Genomic DNA, 23,584 nt, shown 5'->3' on the forward strand with positions numbered 1-23,584 from the left:
AGAGTCTGGGTGGTAAAGAGGTGATATCAAGATTATGAACGTAGTTGATTTTCTGTGATATCAAGATTATGAACATAGTTGATTTCCTGTTTGATTAATGTCGCTTTGTCTGAAATTCAAAACCCCCAATGAACAGAGACTAAACTTTTTTAGTACATATATATATATATATATATATATATATATATATATATTTGGAATTTAAAGGTGCATATTTCCATGAAAATTTGAAGACATTTTCTTTTTACCAAGTCTGAATTAAATAAGATACATCTCTGTTCCAGATTTGATGCTCAATAGTACTTCTGTTTTCCGGAGTTTATATGCAGCACTGATTTCTCCATCTAATGCAGTATCCGTAATCATACTCATCATCATCACAAAATGGTTTACATATTCCTTTCACTTTTTGGCATCTCTCAATTCTATACTTTGGTGGAAGTCCACTTCTTCCTGCAATTAAGAATCATATCTAAAGTTATCAATCCGTTATTCATAGGAGGATCATCTAACTAAGGAGATGGTAAATCTGTTCCAGTCATGGAGTCATGAGTGTGTTAATATGGAGAGAAAGAAACTTCAAGTTGTGTTGTGGCACAGTTTGTTGTGTGAGAAGTGACACTGGTAGAAACATTCCACTTGCACAAATAGGTTTAGAAACTTGTCTTGCAGCTCACATCAATACTGGACTTCGGCTAGCTCCTAGGGATTCTTGACACCTTATTTTCTATTACCTGTTCAGTTCATTAAAGTTAGATGTATTTTACTATGCTTTCATTAAAATAATGGTTATATTTTTAACGATATGTAATTTTCCCTTTAATATTTTATGAATTTTTAAACCTATTTTCATTGTATTTCCACAGTATCATTTGTCCAAAGCTTTGTTCTCCATTCCAGATCTTACTTTTAAGTGAAACTTTCTTTCATTCTACTAGAGCAAATATATCAATCTTTTTCACTGGTTGACACTAACTCTTAATGAACAGTGTAATATGATTGGGTACTTAGTTATATGTATTTTCTAAAGCATTTATTATGCTATTTATGTTCTTGCAGACAAAATATAAAATATAATTATGTTTTCTTCTCAATCTTAACCTCTAAATCAGTGCATTACAACAATTGGAGTCTAGTGGTCACGCTAATACTTACTGATAGAGATCCTAGGAAAACTATTTTCTGTATATAGAAAGAAACAAAGTTTTGATGTACATTACATATATAGAAAAAAATAAACCCCACATTAGTGTTCTAATTTATTATTATTATCATTATTTATCTAAGATAATGAAAAGAAAGATGTCCTGAGATTCTAAAATCACTACTTTGGATTCATATGTTCAACTATATTAAAGGAGAAAGAATTTGTTACTTTCGAGTTTTATTATCTTAAGGATTTAATCATGATGCAATTATGTCTTTATATTGTTTTTTTTCCAAATGCATGAATATTTTTAATTATCTTGGGTCCATCATTCTACCTATCTGCATGACATAATATAATTATAACATACATATTAAAACACACATATAATATAATTATGTAGAATAATTATATAGGTAACATAATTATCACAAAAATATTTTAAATATTAAATATTATACTAGTGTCAGGAAAACTAATGTCATTAACATTTGGAGAATAAGTTAAATCAAAATTAGACTTAAAACTTTGGATTAGGCAGAGGGGAGTGAAGGGAGAGGAAGGGTGTGGAGGTGGGAAGGACAGTAGATAAGACAGACACTATTACCCTATATACATGTATGATTACACTACTGGTGTGACTCTGCACCATGTCCAGCCAGATGAATGAGAAGATGTGCTCCATTTGTGTATAATGTGTCAAAATGCATTCTTCTTTCATGTATAATTATTTAGAACAAATAAAAAATACAGGGGCTGGGGATGTGGCTCAAGTGGTAGCGCGCTCGCCTGGTGTGCGTGCGGCCCGGGTTCGATCCTCAGCACCACATACCAACAAAGATGTTGTGTCCGCCAAACACTAAAAAGAAATAAATATTAAAAAAAAGTCTCTCTCTCCTCTCTCTCTCTCTCTCTCTCTCTCTCTCTCTCTCTCTCTCCTCTCTCACTCTCTCTTTAAAATAAAAGATAAAATAAAATAAAAAATACAACCTGATTTAAACTGAACAAAGTAAATTGTTCATAAAAAATAGACTTAAATTATCTACTTTCTACTCATAAAACCTAATTATCTACCTATAAACAAATTGAAATTTAGAAAGGTGTTTCATTTCAACTCAGTATGACAGGCATTTGTTTGAGTACCTACTATTTTCTAAGCATTAGGTTAAAAGGTGGACAGAAACTAGAGAAGATTTTTAATGTGCTACTTTATTGTCCTGGAAGATGTTGGTAAAGAGCAGAAAGAAGTGAAAGTAGAGAGACTGTCAAGAGAGCTTTGTACATGAATATATGTATTTCCTTAGGGTATAGGAAGCCAATGCATAAAGAGTCCCTGACCACTGACAAATTTTGATGAAATGTAATCTCTTTTCAGAACCATATTTGATATAATTTAGAGATGAAAATTATATATAATTGCATTTCACTTAAAAATAGGGATACATTTAACTAACCAACATTTCTGACCATTATTTCTTATTGATTACCCAAATCTATGGTAATTTTTCAGACATATTAAATTTAGAAAAGAGAATTATAACATTATAATACTCATTAGTAATAGTAATATATTACTAATGTTGTTGTTAACATTATTTGAAGGACTAGATATTGTGAAGAAATCTCCAGAACCACACAATTTGAAAATAAAAGTCATGCATTGCAAATTTTGTTGTATTAATTATTTATTCACAAATCATATATCATTGTAGAATCAAAGTTTTGTAACAAGTTTTGAATTAAAATAATATATTTTAGTACGGTTATGAAAACTGGTTGTATAATACATATGAAAGCAATGTTTGAACTATATGCTTCTAAGTAAATGTCATCCACATTTGAGTGTTTGAGATGATATATGCCACAAAGAAATAAAAATAAGTGACTATCTGGAGGAAGGACACATATCATCTTTTTCACCCACTTATACTTCTATATATTTTGTGCATCACTGGAAAAATGAGGCCAATTATAACAAATTTTTATGAAAGACCTAATGCTAATATGGGACCTTTATCAAGGAAGTTGATATTCCAGAAAGATTTCTGGAAGTCTTTGCAAATGTAAGGTACCATAAATATGGTAGAAAAATACTGAGTACCACAATCTTTTACAAACCCAGCATTCTTACACATAGGGACAATCTTATTGGCTAATGAATGTTATAAGTTCAGTAGCTCCCAAACACTGGATTCAGTGTTAGGTTTCCCAAGTTCTTTGTGGAATTAGAGGTTTCTTCATACTCCCAGGACAAATGCCTGACTCAGATATCTCCACTTCCTAAAAATAAATTTTCTGCAGAAGATTTCCACTCCAACCTCATGATGCTCCTTGAAAATAGAGAAGCAAAGTTGAGAACAAGAGGTATTTTCAGAAGCTGTCTGCTTTTGGTGGATACAAGTTGTGATCAAGGCAGGAATAAAACCATGGTCAGTTTGAAGTTTGAAAGTACATTATCTTTCAAAATCTAATAGTCCTTTGTAGATATTCTACTTATTAATTATGCTCTTTTGAGAAAATTATTTAGCCCATGGGATTTGGGTTCCTTCATTAAATAGAAGTTTCTGTGAAATTTTAAAAATTATAGTGAGGTATAATTGGTAAAGATATAACAAGACACAAAAAATGCAGGAAGGAGATGAAGGTACAGGAAATATGACTGTTGTAAACAACACCAATAATCTGTTCAGCCTTCTACTCTTTTAAATGATTCTATTACATTCTCTTCTCTCCTCACAATTCTATAATATTCTTCCCCATCTTGACTCAGAGCTAATGATCTTGCTTCCTACCTTGATGATCCAGTGGAAGATCCTAAGGCACTTCCTATGGATTTCTGCCACCCAATTTACATACCTGTCGGCATCTGCATATGAGCATCCTCCCTTCCTTCGTGTTAGTGAAGATAGATTCTCCACACCCTAATGAAAAACTTATGCTTTAATTTGTACAGAAGCTGCAACTCCCTCTTGTGAACTCAAAAGATTATTAGATTCAACTAAGCCAGATTATTGATTTTCTAACTCTCTTTCCCACTTGTAAAATCTAACAAATATCTGATTCATATGCAAAATTGAAAAACTATTCCAACATTAATTTGTTCCATCTGTTATTCTTCCCATCTTAGTCAATGTCAAGATTCAATCTTTCCAAATGCTCAGGTAAGAAATTTTGGATTTAGATTGTCCTCTCTGTCTCACAAAGTTCCACCTCTCATGTACTTAGGCTAACTCTATCTTTAACACATGCACAATACAACCATCCCTAATTATTCTTATTTGTATTACCTTGGACTGAGCTACCACCACGTATTACTTGTATTATTTAAATAACCTCCTAACTCATGTAAGCACTTTAAAGATGTCTTTTTAAAACAAAATTAAAATAATGTTTATCCTCTGGCTAACTCCATGATTACTCTCAGCATAAAAATTAAGGTCCTTTCTAATTTCCAAAATTCTGTGGAAAGCAGTCAATATACTTCCTCTGTCATTTCCTCTTCCAGGAAATATACCCCAGCACTTTTTACATCTCAGACATAGCTCCCAAATTTCAGAATAGCTCCCATGACCACTGCTTTCAACCTTTTGCTCAAATTCTACTTCTCAATATTTCCCCATAAAATTTTTTCTTTTAAACTTATTTCAGCCCACCAGCATTTTGAGTTCTCGTCACACTGTTCTGATTCCTTTCCTATAACAGGTATCTTTTAATGTACTACATCAGTTTGTTTATCTATCATACTGTTTATATTTGTCTCTATCCACTATAATATGAGCTCCACAAATATGAGGAATATTGTTTGGTATGTTTGTTGATGTGTACCAATCTTTACTGCACTCTTTCTGATATGTAATAAATGCTCAAGTAAAGTTTATTGAATGCATAAATAAATCAGTGAAGGTATGTTGAAGGCAGTGTTTATGTATTTGTGTGTGTATGTATGTATTATGAAATGACTTTGAACATTTTGGAGAATATCCTATATCTTATTCAATTTTTATCTCAACGAAATTGAATATTACCGAATTTTCAGTTTGTGATCAGTCAAACCAGTTCCTTAGGTCAAAAACCTATGACATAATACTTGGGGAGAAGCAAGTCATTAATGAAATGTTGCCTGATTAAATAATCGGCAATAGATTTTACTCTTGCTCAAGGGCATTAAGGTGAAGGAAATCCTGCAATAGGTTGGGTTTGAACCCAAGGTATCATGTTGGATTCTAATTCTTCCCCTAGTCTGTGCTAAAAGTTGATAGTGATAAATGACTTTTAAATGTGATGTTTTCAGTTGATTCGTATAGCAGATAATAGCACATATATCCAACAGGTGGTGATATCTGTTTCATCAGAGTCATTGCCTAATGAAACACAGAAAACCATGCGAGTGAAGAAAAATACATAGTGTTATGGAATTTGATATCTGGGACCAAAGAAGGATAAAACTTTCAGGATCTAAGAACTCAAATAGTTTAAGAATACCTAGTTTGTTTGTAAATTCACACAAAGAAAATTTCATTTTTTTAGCAAGAAAATTGCCAGAAATCTTTCCATTTTGAAGCCTTGGTTCCATTTATGCTTTTCCTTTTTTTAAAAAAATATATGAACATATTATAATTAGTCATATGTAAATCAAATATGTATATGAGGATATGGGAGTAGAATAACTTAGTAATATCTCTATATCTTTAAAGAAGTAGGTTGCAGACCTTTATGAAAGGGTTTTTTTTTTTTTCACACATAGGAAACACTTCAAATATTTCTTCAGGAAAGTACATCATTTTCATGAGTGATGTATACAGGTTCACATTCTCCTTTTAGTTTCTGATGTATCTTTTGTTTGTTTGTTTTGTTTTATTTTTCTTGAGCTGAAGGCAGAGGATGCTGGCTTGAGTGTTCACTAGACTACACAAGGAAACAGCTCAATGGTGGAGAGGATTTTGGCCTCTCTCTGGTAAGCACTGAAGAATGAGGGCATGTATACTGTCTTGGCACTGCCTCGTGGTATGTGTACAGGTGTCTCCAGTATTTACTAGAACAGTTCTCTTCAACTTCTTAGTAGAACCTACCAAGTTCTTATTTTCCCTATGTGAATAAAATATTAAGTCTTGCACTTCTTGGAAGTCTTGGGATAATGATGGCTCAGTCTCTACTTGGGTAAGATAACTAATAATCAAACTCTCATTTCAAATAGGTAATTGTAACTGACCACCTTCTTGACATAGGCTGATTCTTACAATATGTCATCTCTAGCATAAGTATAATAATATACTGAAATTCTCAGTAGATAATTATTCTTATAAGACACAAAAAAATTTTCAGATATCTGACAATGTTACTGATTATTGTTTCCATTTTAATTTTAATTTCTGTGAGAACAAGAGCTTTGCTGAGTAAATCAATCGTCCTCAATCAGGTGTGAATTTTGTCCCCCAAAAAAGATATTTGGCAAGATAGACATTTCTTTTTATTTTCACAATAAAGGGAAGTGGTGCGGCTGGCATCTAAGTGGGCATAGGCTAGGGATGCTGGACAATATCCTGCTGCTAAACAGACAATGCACTAGATAGCTGCTAGAACAGAATTGTACAGACCAAAATACCAATGCATACAGGATTGAGCAACCCTTTCATAAGTAAATATTATAAAAGTACTTTTGAAAATATTTATATTGCAAGAGAATACATTGAATAATCTATTACAAGTAATTAAAATATGTGAAATATACATACAGCTCTAATTGTTTCATAACGTTTCTAATTGTTTCATACAGCATTGTTTCATAATGGAAATCTTATGGTCATTAAAAGAAAACACTAAAAATAAGTTCCTTGTGTGATGTGATGTGTGTGTGTGTGTATGTGTGTTTACTTGTATAGGTAAAGCTTATTTCCACATGCATATCACTTTATATCTAATGTTTACTATGAACATATTTAGATCTAATATCTGCATTTGGAGAATAGAAGGAATTCATAGACATGTTATAATAAAAATATGAATTTTTTTATTTATTATTTTTTTCTGAGTCAAAGTCTATACCACATGTATGTATTCAACAAATTTCCTCTTTAATTTTCCAAAATAATGTTCAACTTTATTTGGGGGGAAAGGATTCATCTGTGGATTTTTTTATTGCTTTGTTCTTGCATTGTTATGCTTTTTAAGAATTTTGAGTTAATATAGATGACTATAAGCTAAGCTCATAAAAGAAGGTATTAGGTGCTGGGTTTGTGGCTCAGTGATAGAGCTCTTGCCTAGCATGCGAGAGGCATTGGGTTCAATTCTCAGCACCGTATATAAATAAATGAATAAAATAAAGGTTCGTCAATATCTAAAAAAATGTTTTTTAAAAAAAAACTAAAAGAAGATATAAGCATTTTTTGGACAAAAAGTACATGGCACTGAGTCCAGCAGGAAAAACTACTGTGGGTCTTCAGGGGCAGTAGGAAAGAAACTGGGGCAGAGTGAATTTGGAAAGTGAAGGTTACTGCTCCTTGCTTTGTTCTGTATCTCCTCAGACAGAATTATTTCTTAGGAATGAAGATCTGAATTAAATTATTAGCCAAAGTTTCTGAGTTCCTAATCTAAATGTTTATTTATGTACATTTCTTCTCCTTTCTGAAATTTTTCTCTTCCTTTCCTTCTCCAATTTCTCTACTAAATAATAAAAGTAGAAATCAGTGCTTGTTTTGATCTTTCTCTGTTCTTTTATTCTTACAATCTAGTGATATTCTCCCTTTAGCCCTGTGTCTCTCACCAGAAAGAACTCCCTCTTCAAGTCTAGTCTCCAAATCCCAGTGGGTTTCTATTTTTTTAATGAGGTAATTGATAGAGTAGTATATTAAAATGATAGCACATTTCTATTGGAAGCTTGCATCTCAAAAAATATACTTCCCCACTTTCTTGACCTTTGGCCTAGGGTTTTCCACAATTTTACTTAAGCTAACTATTAGAGGGCACATAAATATTTGAGTAGTTGTTGAGGGACATCCACAAAATAAATTTTGCTTACTTCTGGTACCAAGAAATGAAGAGAAAAAAAATGTATTGTAAAGGCACCAGATATGTTTGTGATAGAGTCCTTCTGAATAGTTCAATATTAAAATTTATTTAATTCTTTGTGTTTTATAGAGACACAGAGGCCTTGAAAGATGTTATGAAAAGACTTAGTAACACTGGTTCTCTCTTCTTGGAGCAGTGTCTCTTTTCTTCTGTCATTCTTAACTATGTATGCAGCAACGTGTTCCAGGTCTTATGCAGAAAGCAATCCTAATTTCAGTCTCAAGGCATTGATTTTTACATCGACCATTACTCCTTTTGCACTCTCTCCTCAAATCCAAACTACCATACTCAGGATATCTCTTTCTGGCTGTAAGAAGGAAAGAATGACTGGAATTAGCAAGCTAGCTATGAAATATCCATTTTTTTTTTTAAATTAGACAGTCCCAGAAGAAAAAAATCACAGAGTGAAAATTTTCACCTGCTGGGGAAATTTTAAGTGAGTTTACTCTCCCTTTGTGCAAGGAACATCCTAGAAGTCAGAAAATGTCTTGGATTCAAGCTGAGTGTTCTGACTGTTGCCTTACAAGTGACTGGACAGAAACTCAAGTACAGTCCCCAAAGTCAAGTATAAAAACTTGATCATAACTTATCATCTGTCAGGATCTGTCTCTGCACTCATCCTAATGCACTTATGTGGTCCTTTACCTGCTCTCTCAAACATTATCTAACCGGCATATCATGCTTTGTGAATTCTACCTCCAGCAATTTTGGCTACAGGTTGATTTCACTTTTCAAAAATATTGAGAGAGAGGCAATTCTTTTTTTTTTTTTTTTTTTTTTTGTAGGTGGGTACTGGGGACTGAACTCAGGGGCATTTGGCCACTAAGCCACATCCCCAGCTTTATTTTGTATTTTATTTAGAGACAGGGTCTCACTGAGTTGCTTAGCGCCTCTCCATTGCTGAGGCTGGCTTTGAACTTGTGATTCTCCTGTCACCCTCCCAAGCCACTGGGATTACAGGTGTGTACCACTGTACCCTTAGAGATCGGCAATTCTAAGAGATTCATCTACATTCTCATAACACTCCTGTATATTTTTGGGTTTATTTTCCTGAAGAAGTAATCTAACCTAGACTTATAACTAAGGATAGCTGTGATAAACAAACAAAAAAAAATGGGAATAACTGGATGACATAGCCATAATTGGTCATTACATTATTTCTAAAATTATCATTGCATTCTTACCTTTTTCTTACTTCACCAAACTGTTTCTGAAATTGAAGTGATTTAAAAATGATTTCTCCCGATCATGGTTTATGTTGCTACAACTCTTGATTACAAATGAACTCACTATGGACAGGAGACCAAATTCAGCTGGCTTCCTGTTCTGGTAAATGATTTGATTGACAATCACTTATTAATATATTATTGTACAACTACTTTTGCATTACACTGATACAGTTAAGATAAAACCTAAAATTCATAAAACCTAAAATATTTATTATGCACTTTATTTCTAGCACAATGTCTGCTAACCCCTGGTTCTCTCCTCACATTCTTCTCCTCATCAATTAAGAAAAATGAGTGAGGAATTTGTTGGTGAAGTCCTGAGTATATTCTGATGATACTGGAAAATATGTCCTATAGATTGGTCTTTCTTATATCAAGAGAAGCAAAACTACAACTAGTGTCTTGTAAATATGTTCTATGTACTCTCTATCTATAGATAGTGTATACACATATGGGGTGTATATATATTTGTGTGTATATATATATATATATATATATATATATATATATATGCATTTGTGTATATACCTAGTGCTGTTTGTGTGTTTGTGTTTGTGTGTGTGTGTGTGTGTGTGTGTGTGTGTGAACTGCAAGATACCTTTCTTGTGGTTGTACATGAGGTGGAGTTCCACTGGTCGTGTATTCATATATGAACATGGGAAAGGTATGTCTTATTCATTCTGTCTTTCCTATTCCCATTTTCCCTTCTCTCCCTTCATCCCTCTTTGTCTAATCCAAAGATAAACACACACTCTATACCAGGCTCTAAGGCAGTGTTTCTCACTGTAAGAAACATTGACCTTTTGAGTTGGACAATTCTTTGTCCTGGGGGGCTGTCCTGTAATTGCAGGGTATTTAGCAGCATCCTTGTCTTTTACCCAGCAGATGCCAGTAATACCAGTTGTGACAATCTGAAAGGCCTCCAGACATTGCCTAATGTCTCCTTGGATGCAAAATCACTCCTCACTGAGAGACATTGATCCAGCGATACTGTGAAAAGCCAAATTAATAAATACTGTCTTTGTCTACAAACATAGGGCTCAAATACCACATTTTCTCTAGTTCTGCTGTGGACTTAAAGAAAGTAATTGCACTCTCTGTTTCTCATACAACTTCATATGTATCATTCACAAGTAACTGATAACATTTTATAACATTCTAATGTGTCAGTATTTATTTAAATATTATATGAAGTACCACTTAATATATAATCTGGAATGGGGTGAACTGTTTTAACCTACACTTTCTTTTTATTTTTATTCACCTGCTTCCCATTCTTTAGGTTAGCAATAACCTCATTGGGATTGGGGGGTGGGAATCATGTCTTTTTTTTCAGTGCAAAAATATACTATCTCATATTCAAAGTGCATGAGAGTCAAAGTGTATTACAGATTCAAAGAGAAGTGGGCATTGACAATAACACATTTTTCAATTTGCAGATAAAGTGAAAGAAACATGACAGTGGCACAATATTCTAGTTCTAGACTTTCTGTGCATGAAAAAGATAAATTACTTAAATGGAAATTTCATTGCTTTAAAAATTTAATTTAAAATTAATCTAGATATCTTTTCAAAGAATTTTGTAGGTTTTCTGTCTGTTCTTACACCTCAGTGTTGGATGGGAACTTTCACCATCTACAAGACTGAGGGTGAAATGTAAAACTAACTGAGGTGCTTTGACAGGGTTCATCCATAGATTTGTTTTTACTCAGTTTAGTTCAATTGTCATGTGTTGGTGAGGTACAAGGTGAAAGGATCCTAACAGCTTTATTAAGGTTTTTAGTTTCTATAATCCGTGTCATGCCTCTTCTAATCTTGAGGAGAAAAAAAAAAAAAAAAATATATATATATATATATATATATATATATATATATATATATATATACTTTTTTGGCTTTTGATTTTTTTAGCTTGGAGATTTCTTTTTTCCCCATATAAAAGTTACCATTTAATGTCATACAGCCAGTAAAGAAATTTAATTATAGAATATTTAAAACAATAAGCAATGAAAATATAAATCATGTGATAAGAAGTAACAAAACATGTAATAAAAATATATTAGTTATTCTACATTTAAGTGGCTAATTTTTCTTTTTAAATACAGCTCAGATTTTAATAGACTTGCTTTTATTATATGAAGTAATTATTGACATTCAAACATGGATTGATTCTGAAAATTTTGAATTTTTCATTAAATATTACTTATGATTTTCCTAAATAAAATATGAGAAGCATAGCAAACTAGATTATATAATTTTTACCACAGCTTGTAATTACCATTTCAAAATAAAATAAATATGAGTGCCTGTTATGATATTATACTTGGAGATTTTTGTATGAGTAATAGTAGGAATTATATAAAAGTTTGGTCAATGTATAACCAAAATAAATAGTAACTTTATTTTGAAAGTAAATTGCACTAAAATATATTAACAATGATGTTTGAATCTATGTCATTTTAATATCTCCTAAGTGGGTTATAATTATCTCAATCTGCAGTGCATGTGATTTTTATGTTTGTTAAATAAAGGCATAAATAATTTAAATTATTATTAAGAGTTACTGAGTTTCATAATATAGAGAAAAGTAACAAAAAATTAAAATGCTTTCTATAGTGATCTATTAACATTAGGTATTATTAAAACAGAAGAAGAAAGTATTTATTATATGTTGAAAGCTATATGAATCTATCAAATGAATTTTGTCTCTAAATAAAGCTGGAAAAATCCAGACTAATAACTAATAAAAATTGTGACACAAAATATATGCTATATTTTGGTGACAATTTTCAATAATTTCTGGAAAAAGAAAAAGGAAGTTATTTTGTTAACTAAATTAACTATGTTATTCAAATTTCCTTGATGTTTGGTCTCTGTATAGAATTTTTTCTACTTGCATTCTTTAAATAATAATTTGTCAGTTTTTTATGTGTGAAAACTTAGATGGTCATGTTGGATTTTGTGATATGAGAGAATGTACATTTATCACCTTGCTCTCTAATATGATTTCTGTTGGACTTGAAAAGTTCACTTAAGTTCTAAAAAGGGCTATTGTCCTAGAGTGAATAAATGGGTTCTGAAAGCATTGTCACCGCCACAAACAGGTTAGACTTGAGATGATCCTTCCACCTCAAGCTTTCTAACAGGAAGTGAGCAGAAACAATGATTTCTCTATCTCCAAGACTTACTTCATTTCTGGGCTATCAATGCTGTACATTAATTCAGAAGAAGAGAAGGTTGATCTAGTGTGAAGGAATAGTTTGGGGCGGGGGGAATTCTCACCAAAAATATATATCTTGAGCACAAAGTATTCCTCAATATTCCTGCAAATTGTAGCATCGGTTAAAGAGAAAGAAAAGGTAAATAAATCACAAACACTAAACTATTTACTCCCTTATCAGCTGATTATATTATATAACAATAATATTTTCCAGTAAGAATTAACATCTATCAAGTTTAAGTTATAGTGAAATGTTACAGGATGAAAGTGAGGGGAGTGCTGCGATGATCATATATTTTTTTAGTTTGAAAATCATTTTGCATTTACAAGTAAGGTGCAAAGGCGATAGGCCAGATTCTCCTTATATCTCACTAACCATGGTAACATTCATCAAAACTAAGAAAGTATAATTGATACAATACTGTTAAAAAAAACAACATTTTATTCACGTTGCACTGGTTTTCTCACTACTGTTTTTTTTTTTCTGTCTTAAAGTTTTCTCTCAAATACTGTATTAAATTTAACATAGCAGTCTTTTAAGCCCTACATTATCATCGAGCTTTTAACATGAAACAATTGGTGTCTCCTGAAATTCATTAGTCTAAGTAAGCCCACAAATGTTTGCATATTACCTGGTAAAATTGTGACACAAAAGAGCAGAATTAAGAAAAAGAGATGAATCTTCATGGTAGAGAGTTTCTTAGGAAGAAAGAATCAACAGATCCTTTTTCAAGTCAGCTGTTTTAAAATAAGCAAACACATTACCCTTTTATTTATAGAGTCTCCTGGGAAATGGTTTTAACTACTGAGGCTTATCAAAAGCAAGAACATTTGTATGCGTGGCTGAATAGTTCCATATTCAAAGAATGTGGTCACAAAAGTGTATCCTTAAAGTTTCTTCATAAAAATAAAACCTGAGTTACATTAAATAGATAAAATATTTTAGGGATTTTACAGAAATTTTAAAAAAGAATCTGACCCTTAAATAGATGGCATATGTAGTATTAAATATTTTAATGCTCCTAAAGTTGTAGAATGTGTGAATCATAGAATTTTAGAGCTAGAAGTTTTCATTAAGCTCACTTTTGTTTCACAAATAAAAATCATGAGAATCAGGATGGTTAACTGATTTATTTCAATTATATAATATGCATTTTTAAAAGCATAACATGATCTGGAAATAATAGATTCACTAATGAATCTGGGAAATATTCTATACACCAGATTTGTAATTATGATTTATGAGTTTCTTGTAATAAGCCATTCAAACTCAAAATTCCAAGTCAAGCATTTCTAATATTATAACTTTTTATGGAACTGACAGTGATCTCTAATTCAATTTTCATACCTGTAATTTTGATTATATAACATACATTAACAAGAGCTGGCAGCTTATGCCATTAAATAGAAACTGATGCTGTAAAGAGAAAGCAATCAATTCTCTCTATGGCATTTCTAAGACAGTGACTCTTAAACAATAACTGCATTATAATCCTCTGAAGGGCTTGATAAATCCAGATTTCAGGGCATCTCCTGCCTTGATTTAGTAGGTCTGGAACAGAGGCCAACCATTTCCATTTCTAATAATTTCTGGAATGCTAATAATAGTACTTAAAGGGGCCTTATATCACTCTAGGTAATATGACTCATTCATTGTACAAGAAAAGTGTTGGAGATGGACAGAATATGTGTCATGGATAAATAAAGAATTGGAAACTGTTTAGAGGTTTTAATTAAATTCATTTATGATAGAGATGAGGAAAGTAAAATCAAGAAAAATAAACTTACCTGACAATGGTTATACTTTACAACAAATGCTTATATTATAAAATACAAATGGAGAAGTTTGAATTAAATCATGTGTGGAAAGTGATTTAACTATGATAACTATCTGGGAAAGAAAACAAATGAAAATTCAGCAACAGCTGATAAAAGAAAGACCACTTCAATGTACATTATGTATATCATGTAATGTTTATTCACACATATATTATGAAGCAGTAAAATTCAGAATTGTTAGTGATTTCTAAGTTATCCTATGGTAGTCACAGTCCATTCAGAATACTAAAAATGGAGTTCTAAAGTTTTTGGCAAATATTTTTAAAAGGTAAATAAATCTCTAACACTGAAACCATTTATTCCTTGCCAGTTGATTATGTTAAAAGGATAGATGAAGAAATCCGATTATCCCACAACCATTAACCAAAGGGAACTGGAAGGACTACAATAATATCACACATAATAAACTTTTAGACAAAAGTGATTGCCAAAGACAAGGTATTATTTAATGATTAAACAACCAATCCATCAGAAAGGTACAGTAAAACATTTGTTTAGCTAAGAACCTCAAAATACATAAAGCAAAAAATTAAAAAACTGAAGTCAGAAATACACAATAAAGTATAATAATAGTTGGAGAACTACATATCCCACTTTTGATAACATATTCAACTAGGCCGTTCAGTAAAGAAACAGAAACAATTAATGACACTATAAACTAACCAGACCTGTAGACATCTGTAAAGCATTCAACCCATCAAATGTGAAATATTCATTCTTAAGTGAGTATGAAAATTTCTCCAAGGTAGCCAGATATCAGGCAACAAAACAAGTATAAAATATTTTAAAAACTGAAATTATGTGAAGTATTTTCTCTGACTATACTAGACTATATTAGAAATCAACAATAGGATAATATTAGAAAAATTCACAAATGTGAAAATTAAATAATGGTTCAAAAGTGAAACAAAGGTAAAACATAATATACTTAAGATGAATGATAAGAAAATCACAATAGACCAAAACTTTTGAAATATAGTTCATGTAGATGGAAGAGGAAGCAGCCTCAGGTAGCCAAAATGATTTTGAAAATGAAAAATGAATTTGTAGGACTCGTACTTCTTACTTTCAAAATGTATTACCAAGTCACAGAGATCAAGTGGTGCCCAGTGGCATAGGACAGATACAAAAGAGCAATGGAATAGAATTTATAGACCAGAAATAAACCCATAAGTCATGTAAATTGATAGTTATAAGAATGCCAAAATATTTCTCTTTTGGAAGATTAGTTCTGCAATACAGAGTGAGGAGATAAGTGGATAGCTATATGAAGAAGAATGAATTTTGATTCTGACCTCAAACTATATACAAGAATTAGCTCAGTGAAAAACACATAATTCAAATTAAAACTACACCAATGATTTTGAAAAAAACTGTTGTAAATCTTCATTACCTTGAAATAAGTAATGACTTCCTGTATTTTGTTGTTGTTGTTATTGTTGTTTTTGGTACTGGGGTTTGAATTTAGGAGCACTCCATTTCTGAGCCACATCCCCAGCCCTACTTTGTATTTTATTTAGAGACAGGGTCTCACTGATAAAAGGAGAAGGAAGGCTATCTTTGAACTCAAGATCCTACTGTCTCAGCCTCTTGAGCCCCTGGGATTATGAGCATGCTCAACCTTTTTCCAGCCAAATTCCTATATTTAAAAGCAAAATCAAAAGCAATGACATAAAATAATTAAGTGAACTTCATCCACATAGCAATCTTTGTCCTTCAAAGGTCACTGTCAAAGTAGTTGAAAGACATAATACAGGATAGAGTTTTATGCAAGTTATACATCCAAAAATAATCTAGTATACTGAATATAAAAGTAATACTTAAAACTCAACAATGATAAAGCAAATAACCTAATATAAAAAATTAGCAAAATATTTCATTTGAAGATTCTTCAAAGAACATCTACAAATTGACAATTAGCACATAAAATATGCTCAACTTTTTTAGACATTAGAGAAATGTGAATTAAAAACCATACTGAGAAGTTACATCACACACATTAGAATGTCTATTAAAAATCAACAACAGCAAGGCACAGTGGCACCCACCTGTAATCCCAGAGGCTCAGGAGGCTGAGACAGGAGGATCTCCAGTTCAAAGCCAGCCTCAGCAAAATCGAGGCAAAAACAGTGAAATCCTGTCTCTAAATAAAATGAAAAATAGGACTAGGGATGTGACTCAGTGATGTGAACTCAGGGTCAAATTCCCCTGGGTTCAAGCCATGGTATTCCTTCTCCCCCCCCCCCCCACACACACACAAAAAAAAAACTAAGCTGGGGGTGTAGCTCAATGATAGTAACTGTGCATAGCATGAGGCTCTGAATTTAATCCTCAAGGAAATGTTTTTAAAAAGAAAAACAACAGAAAATGGGAATCCTCATACATTGCTGGTGGAATTATAAAATAGTGCAGTCACTGGGAAAAAAATTGTGGAACTCACTCAAAAGTTAAAAGTTTAAAGAAATCCATTGATAGATATATGACCAAAAACCTTGAAAGTAATATTCACACATTTTTTAAGCTCAGTGCTTTTATATCTCTCTCTTTTTAATTAGTACATTATAATTACACAAAAATGTGGAATTCATTGTGATATATTTGCAAATGTACATAAAATAATTTGATAAATTTCATTGCCCAGTACCTCCTTTCTCCCCCCTACCAATCCACATCTCTACTCTACAGACTCCCTTCTTTTTTTTCATGAAAATCCACTTTTCAAATATTTTTATAGCTTTCACATATTCACATATTAGAGAAAATGTAGGACCCTTGGCTTTCTGAGTCTGGCTTATTTTGCTTAACATGATGTTCTCCAGACCATCCGTTTTTCTAAAAATGAAATAATTGTGTTCTTCTTTATGACTGCATACAACTTTACTTCACACAGTAAAGTTTACAGTAGCATTTTTTATAATTGGCAATATATATATATATATATATATATATATATATATATATATATATTATATATATATGTTTTGTAAATTGCATAGGGCCTCACTATATTGCTGAGGCTGACCTTGGACTTGCAATCCTCCTGTCTTGCCTTCCAAGGCTCCAGGATCTGGGCATGCATCATCATATCCACCTCACACACAATGGACTATTTTTCAGCCACAGAAAGGAAGAAGCTAAGACATGGGTGAGTTTTGAATGTATTATGCTAAGTGACTTAAATCAGACACAAAAGGCCACATATTTTCTGAATTCATTTCTATGAAGTGTCCTAAATATTCAAATCTAAAGAAGCAAAAAATAGATTAGTAATTTCCAGGGATTTGAGGAGGAGGGATGTGGTATTGACTGCTAAGCTGAGGTTTCTTTTTAGATTGATGGAAATGTTCCAGAATTAAGCAATGACAATGCTTATAACAAGATTTTGCATATCTAAAACCCACTAAATTATATACCTTAAAATGACTAAATTTATTTTTATGAATTATGTCAAAATTTTAAGAGAATAAATATTTAAAAGCCAGAACCTGTGCCTGTTTTACTTGCCCAAACCTTCCACCACTCTCTTTCATACCTGAGCTGGAGCCAATTGCCCACCAGCCTAGCATTATACCCCCTGTGGCTCTCCTCAATACCAGTGGGCAGAAGCAGGTTATGTAGATGATGGTTTCCATTTGACAAGAAATCAATGAACAAATACAAAAAAATAGATGTAAAGACAGAACTGAGTCCAACATTGAGAAAGGACATCTTGTGCAAACCTAAAGACCGAAGATTACAGATTACTATTAGAAGAAAGAAATACAGATAGAGTAGCAGAAAAAATTCAGATATCCAATATGATGAATCAAGGGAGGTTCAAAGTCCTCAGAGTGAGAATTGACCTTATCACTGACTTACTGAATGAAGCGAAACAGAATTAGTAATGTGCTAAAAGACACCACCAGGTTACAATTGGTGCTGGATGGATTGGTCCAGAATGATTGTTCACTGTAAGAAAACAGATTTCTGTCTCGTAAAGGCTGCAGTATGAAAAAGGGATTCCTATGTAAAGAATTGCTGTCAAGAAAGATGTGGATATCATAATTGATTTGGAGGCCTACCTGCCTGAGGAAATAGCTGGTAGAGTTGAGATCTATTATGGTAATCATAAAATAAAGGTTACCAGTACCCTGGAAAGCCAGTTCAATCTCATAGCCCAGCAGATGGTGCCTTGTTTGGTGCAAATACCAATCAAAAATTTTTGGACTATAACTTTGAGGGGTGGAATTCATCTACCATTCCACTTCTGAAGAAGAAAGAGTCTGTAGCTTCCTCTTTGCTGTTCTGACATTGCTCTGTATTTATTAATGTCTGCCTTTCCGTAGTTAACACCCTTGGCCAGATGTTAACAATGGTAGGTTCCTTCAGTGTGATCAAACCCACTTTTAGTTCATCTGAAGCACTACAGACATACAATTTTGCTCTGCAGCATGAAGGGGAGGGGTCATATGATATTGCACACACTTTGAGTCTCCTACTCTTTTTGGTATTTTTGTTACCTGGTCTACAGGGCAGTGTGCATGGTTTTCCTTGCTCTGTAGATGTAAATCATATGTGGTCATGCACTTCCTCCAGTAGTAGTGCCTTCACTGTTACTTATTTGGACCTAGAAGTTTTTCTCATCTGTAAGTATTATTGAAATCTAAGCCATGATTATTCTTTATTAAAACAAAAGGTTTATGTGAAAAAAAAAATTTAAAAAACTATCGATCTAGCAAATAGATTCAAATGCATAAATCTTAATTTTATATCTTGCTTATCCACAGAATTTATATCAGGAGAGGTGGGAATACATGGATGAATTTTAATAAATGCTTTTCTTTACTTTTATACCACATGGCATTATTAATGAGACTCTTCCTTCAAGGACTTCTTCTTCAAAGTATTACTATTTTAGAAACTCCAAGTGTCAAATATGTGAGAAAAAAATAGTTAAAAGAAACCATACTTACAGAATATAACACTTGCAACTTCATGCAGGCCAAATCTACACAGAATTTAGAAATTCCTCCCCAAATCAGTAAGGTGTGCTGTGCTATCAAGTGTTGAAGTTGTTTGTTACTGCACTAGTCCTCAGACACAATTTATTTTTAAAAAATTAGCACGAGTTTTAGCATTAGTTGATTACAAGTAATAATAATTGTAATATAATTATCTTTTAGTCTTACTCTGAACCATACTCTTTGGTAATTACATATGCTATCTTCTAAAACTCAAAACTAGCTGATTAAGTTATTATTTTCTCCCCTTAAGGAATTAAAGAAAAGAAGGAAGGAAGATACAGAAATGGAAATAAAGCTTGAATAACTTCCCAAAGATCATAAAGTAGTAGAATGGAAATCACTGGACTTTGAAAGATGAGGTTGTAGTTCTCAAACAGTTATTTTAAAACTTTTAAAACTGTGGTGTTCTGGGATCCAACTCGTCAGTACCCTTGGGCACTATGGAGAAACACAATGTAAAAATAACCTAATTAGAAATTCTCCAAGGGACCATGTTGCTCTTCCAAATCTCAAAATTCTCATCATTTTCTGTAAAAGTCTGACTTTATATATCCACAATGATAAGACTTCATGTATTAATACAATATTATTTGGAGGCGAATTATGCTTCCGGGGTCCCTTACAATTTCTTGCTAAAGAAATTTGTTGAAACCAAGGTCACTTATTCTTCTTTTCTCAATGTATTTATCATTCAAATCAAATTATAAGAATCACATAAGATTAGAATTGTTTTGCCTCATCAAGATAGCAGCTTCCTGGTGTCTTTCTGCAAAAAGGCTCTGGGGAATTATATACATATTTAAATGTATGTGTATAAATTAAATTTATTTATATAGTCCTTTTTCTGTTGCTATAACAAAATACATGAGGCTGGATAATGAATAAAGAAAATACATTTATTTTAAATCAGTATGTTAGAGACTAAAAATCTGAGATTGGCCATCCCCATGTTTTAGTTCTCTGTTAGAGGACTCATAACAGATGTCTCACAATGGCAGAAGCACATTTATAGAAGGTCACATGACCAGACAGAAGGCCAGAACAATTCAGGAACCTCACTTACTCACTCTTAAGTGCATTTCTTAGTAGTTCCTAAAAATTCCTTTACCTTTCCACTTTAATATATACTTTCTTTAGACCCTGATCTTACAGAGTCTTCTCAGTCAAATCACGGTTGCCTTTGGTTGAGGATGAATTCAAGTAGCATTTTGCTTGGACAGTAATATTCATAGTAAAACAAATTCCTTGATCTTCTGGAGAACTTAACACATTATGTTGTTCATCATTTATCAATGATATTTGGTATCCCAGGATGTACTTTATATTTTACTCACCCATCAGCAATTGTAGGCTCTGGCAATTCCTAACCTTGGCTTAGACTATAATACTAGCAAAAAGCCCTTTTAGATTGTTTTTGTTGTTGGTTTGCTGATGTTTAAACATTTTTTGAAAGCTTAGAAAATGTTTATGTTTAATAGAAGAAAATCTTCTATGTACCTCAGGTAGAACATTAATTTCCAGAATATATAAAGACCTTTAAAAACCTGGCACCAAAAAACAACAGCAAATATTCCAAAGAATAAATGGGCCAAGAAGCTGAATAGACACTTCTCAGAATAAGAAATATGAATGGCCAAAAAATGTTCAACATCTCTAGCAATTATATAAATAAGAATTAAAATGACACTAAGCTTTCATTTCACTCCAATCAGAATGGCAGTTTTCAAGAATACAAGTAACAATAAATATTGGTGAGGATGTGGCGAAAAAGGTACCCTCATACATTGTTGGGAGGACTGCAAATTGGTGCAACTACTCTAGAAAACAGTATGGATATTCCTCAGAAAACTCGGAATGGAACCACCATTTTACCCAGTTATCCCACTCCTTGACATATACCCAAACAGATTAAAATCAACATATTGGAGTGATGGGACCACATGAATGTTTATAGCACAAAATTCACAATAGCTAAGCTAAGGAACCAACTTAGGTGCCCTTCAACACATGAATGGATAAAAAAAATGCAATATATATACTCAATGGAGTATTATTCAGCCATAAAGTAGAATGGCTTTATGACGTTCACTAGCAAACAGATGTACCTGGTGACTATCATGCTGTGTGAAATAAATTGGCCCTAAAAACCCAAAGAGAATGTTTTCTCTGATATGTGGAAGCTAACCCACAATAACAGGGAGAGAGGAGAGAATATATATTCAGTAGATGATACAATGGGGAATGAACGAAAGGGAAAGGAAATAGGAAAAGAAAAGACAGTGGAATAAATATGTAACATTTTTCCTATCTACTTACATGGATACATCACAGTGCATCCCAACATTGTATACATCCATAAGAATCAGATACTAACTAGAACAAGATATACTTCATGCTTGTATAATTATATCAAAATAGATTTCAACTGTTATGTATAACTAAAATGAACCAATAAAAAAATAAATTAATAAACAAGCTGGGGAAAGCAGAGAAGCTGAGTGACAGTTTGGGAGAGGATTCTGCCTCTGTTCTGGGAAACTACAGAAAGATCATTTGCTCTTCTAAGTAAAATCTTCCAAATTATCTAAAGAGGATGCCTATGGAAATAGGGTGCCTCAAATACTTGTTAAGGTGATGGGGCTTAAGGAAGCCTGTCTGAAATCCTGAGACAAAGTGTGGGAGATAGTGGTGGACATCTCCCTACCATGGCTTCTCAGGGGGTTTCCAGGTAACAATTTTCAATTCGGAGTCAAGCAGGTTTAGCTCCATCAGAAGTATTGTTCATGGACCTCACTTCCATCCAGGCACCACCCCATCTGATGAGTTCTACCATGCAGATGATGAGGTGACAGTGCTGGTGCCAGGAGCAACATGGCAACTCTAGGCTCTTGGTCATCAGGGCAATTCCCAGAGAATGGACCATTGGTGCTGGAGTGTAATTTGATTAATCACTTTTGAATATTAAGGATTAAGGTATGTTAGATTCTCTTTGTATCTTGTCCCCCAAACCAGAAAATTTAGTGTCTCCCTTCATCTTTTTCACTTTCAATTTTGTAGTGTGTGAAACTTAATTTTCTTTAGCATAACAACAATGATACTGCATACTTTATCATATTTATTTATGATAAAGTTACACAACTGGTCATGAGAGAATCAGAGTGTGAATTAATTTTCTTTTTGCTACAAAGCCCATGCTTTCAAATACTTTTCTGTACATTCACTAGATAAATCAAAGTTATCTGTGTATTATGAGTAGGTAATTGGGACAAAGATCACCACCATTATAATGACTTTATACATGCATAGAATTTACTATAGTGATTGCATTTGTTTAATTTGTAATAGACTTTATTTTTTAGAGCATATTTAAATTCACAGAAAAATTGAGGGGGAAGTACAGATAGTCCCTATATACTGTGAGCCAATACACATACATAATTTCACCCATCAATTTCCTGCACCAGAATGATACATTTGTTATAGTCAATTGAACTATATTGCCACATATTCAACACACAGACATTACAGTTTGCATAAGAGCTGTGTTAATGTTGTATATTCCATGGATTTTGACAAATGTGTAATAGTATGCATTCATCATTATGGTATCATACAAAATATTTTCATTATCCTAAAAATGTCTTGTGCTCTGCTTATTTACCCCTTCCTCTTCTCTTCTCTGATCCCTTTCTACCATTGATCCTTTCAGTCTCTGGAGTTTAGCTTTTTCCAGAATGTTGTATAATTGAAGTAATACAGCTTGTAATCATTTAGATTGTTTTCTTTCGCTAATATATAGCTGTTCTCTTCATGTTTTTTTTTTCCTGTGGGTAGCTCTTTTTGTTTGTTGAATGGTAATGTTGACTGGAATGGATGTAATACCATTATTAATCCATTCACATACACAGGATATCTTGGTTGCCTCCACACAAGGAAATCTTGGTTGCTTTCATGTTTGGGAAATTGTGTTAACAATGTTGTTAACAATAAAGTTGTGTTAACAATAAAGTTGTTATGAACATTCTTGGGTAGTCTTCTGAGGAGATGTATTTTCAGTTCATTTAAGTAAATACCATGGGCA

General features: G+C 32.7%; 1 protein-coding gene across 1 annotated transcript; it reads right to left on the reverse strand.

Annotated features, from left to right (window-relative positions):
* Positions 1 to 319: 319 nt before the first annotated feature.
* Positions 320 to 13,348, reverse strand: LOC308648807 (beta-defensin 110-like; the record flags this gene model as incomplete). The annotated part of the gene is made up of 2 exons (XM_081293838.1): positions 320 to 453; positions 13,294 to 13,348. The coding sequence occupies 2 exons, from the start codon at positions 13,346 to 13,348 to the stop codon at positions 320 to 322; spliced, it is 189 nt and encodes a 62-aa protein (XP_081149964.1).
* Between the last annotated feature and the right edge of the window lie 10,236 nt (positions 13,349 to 23,584).

This window comes from Spermophilus citellus, assembly GCF_964194105.1.
Source record: "Spermophilus citellus genome assembly, chromosome: 5".
In the NCBI taxonomy this organism is placed as follows: domain Eukaryota; kingdom Metazoa; phylum Chordata; class Mammalia; order Rodentia; family Sciuridae; genus Spermophilus; species Spermophilus citellus.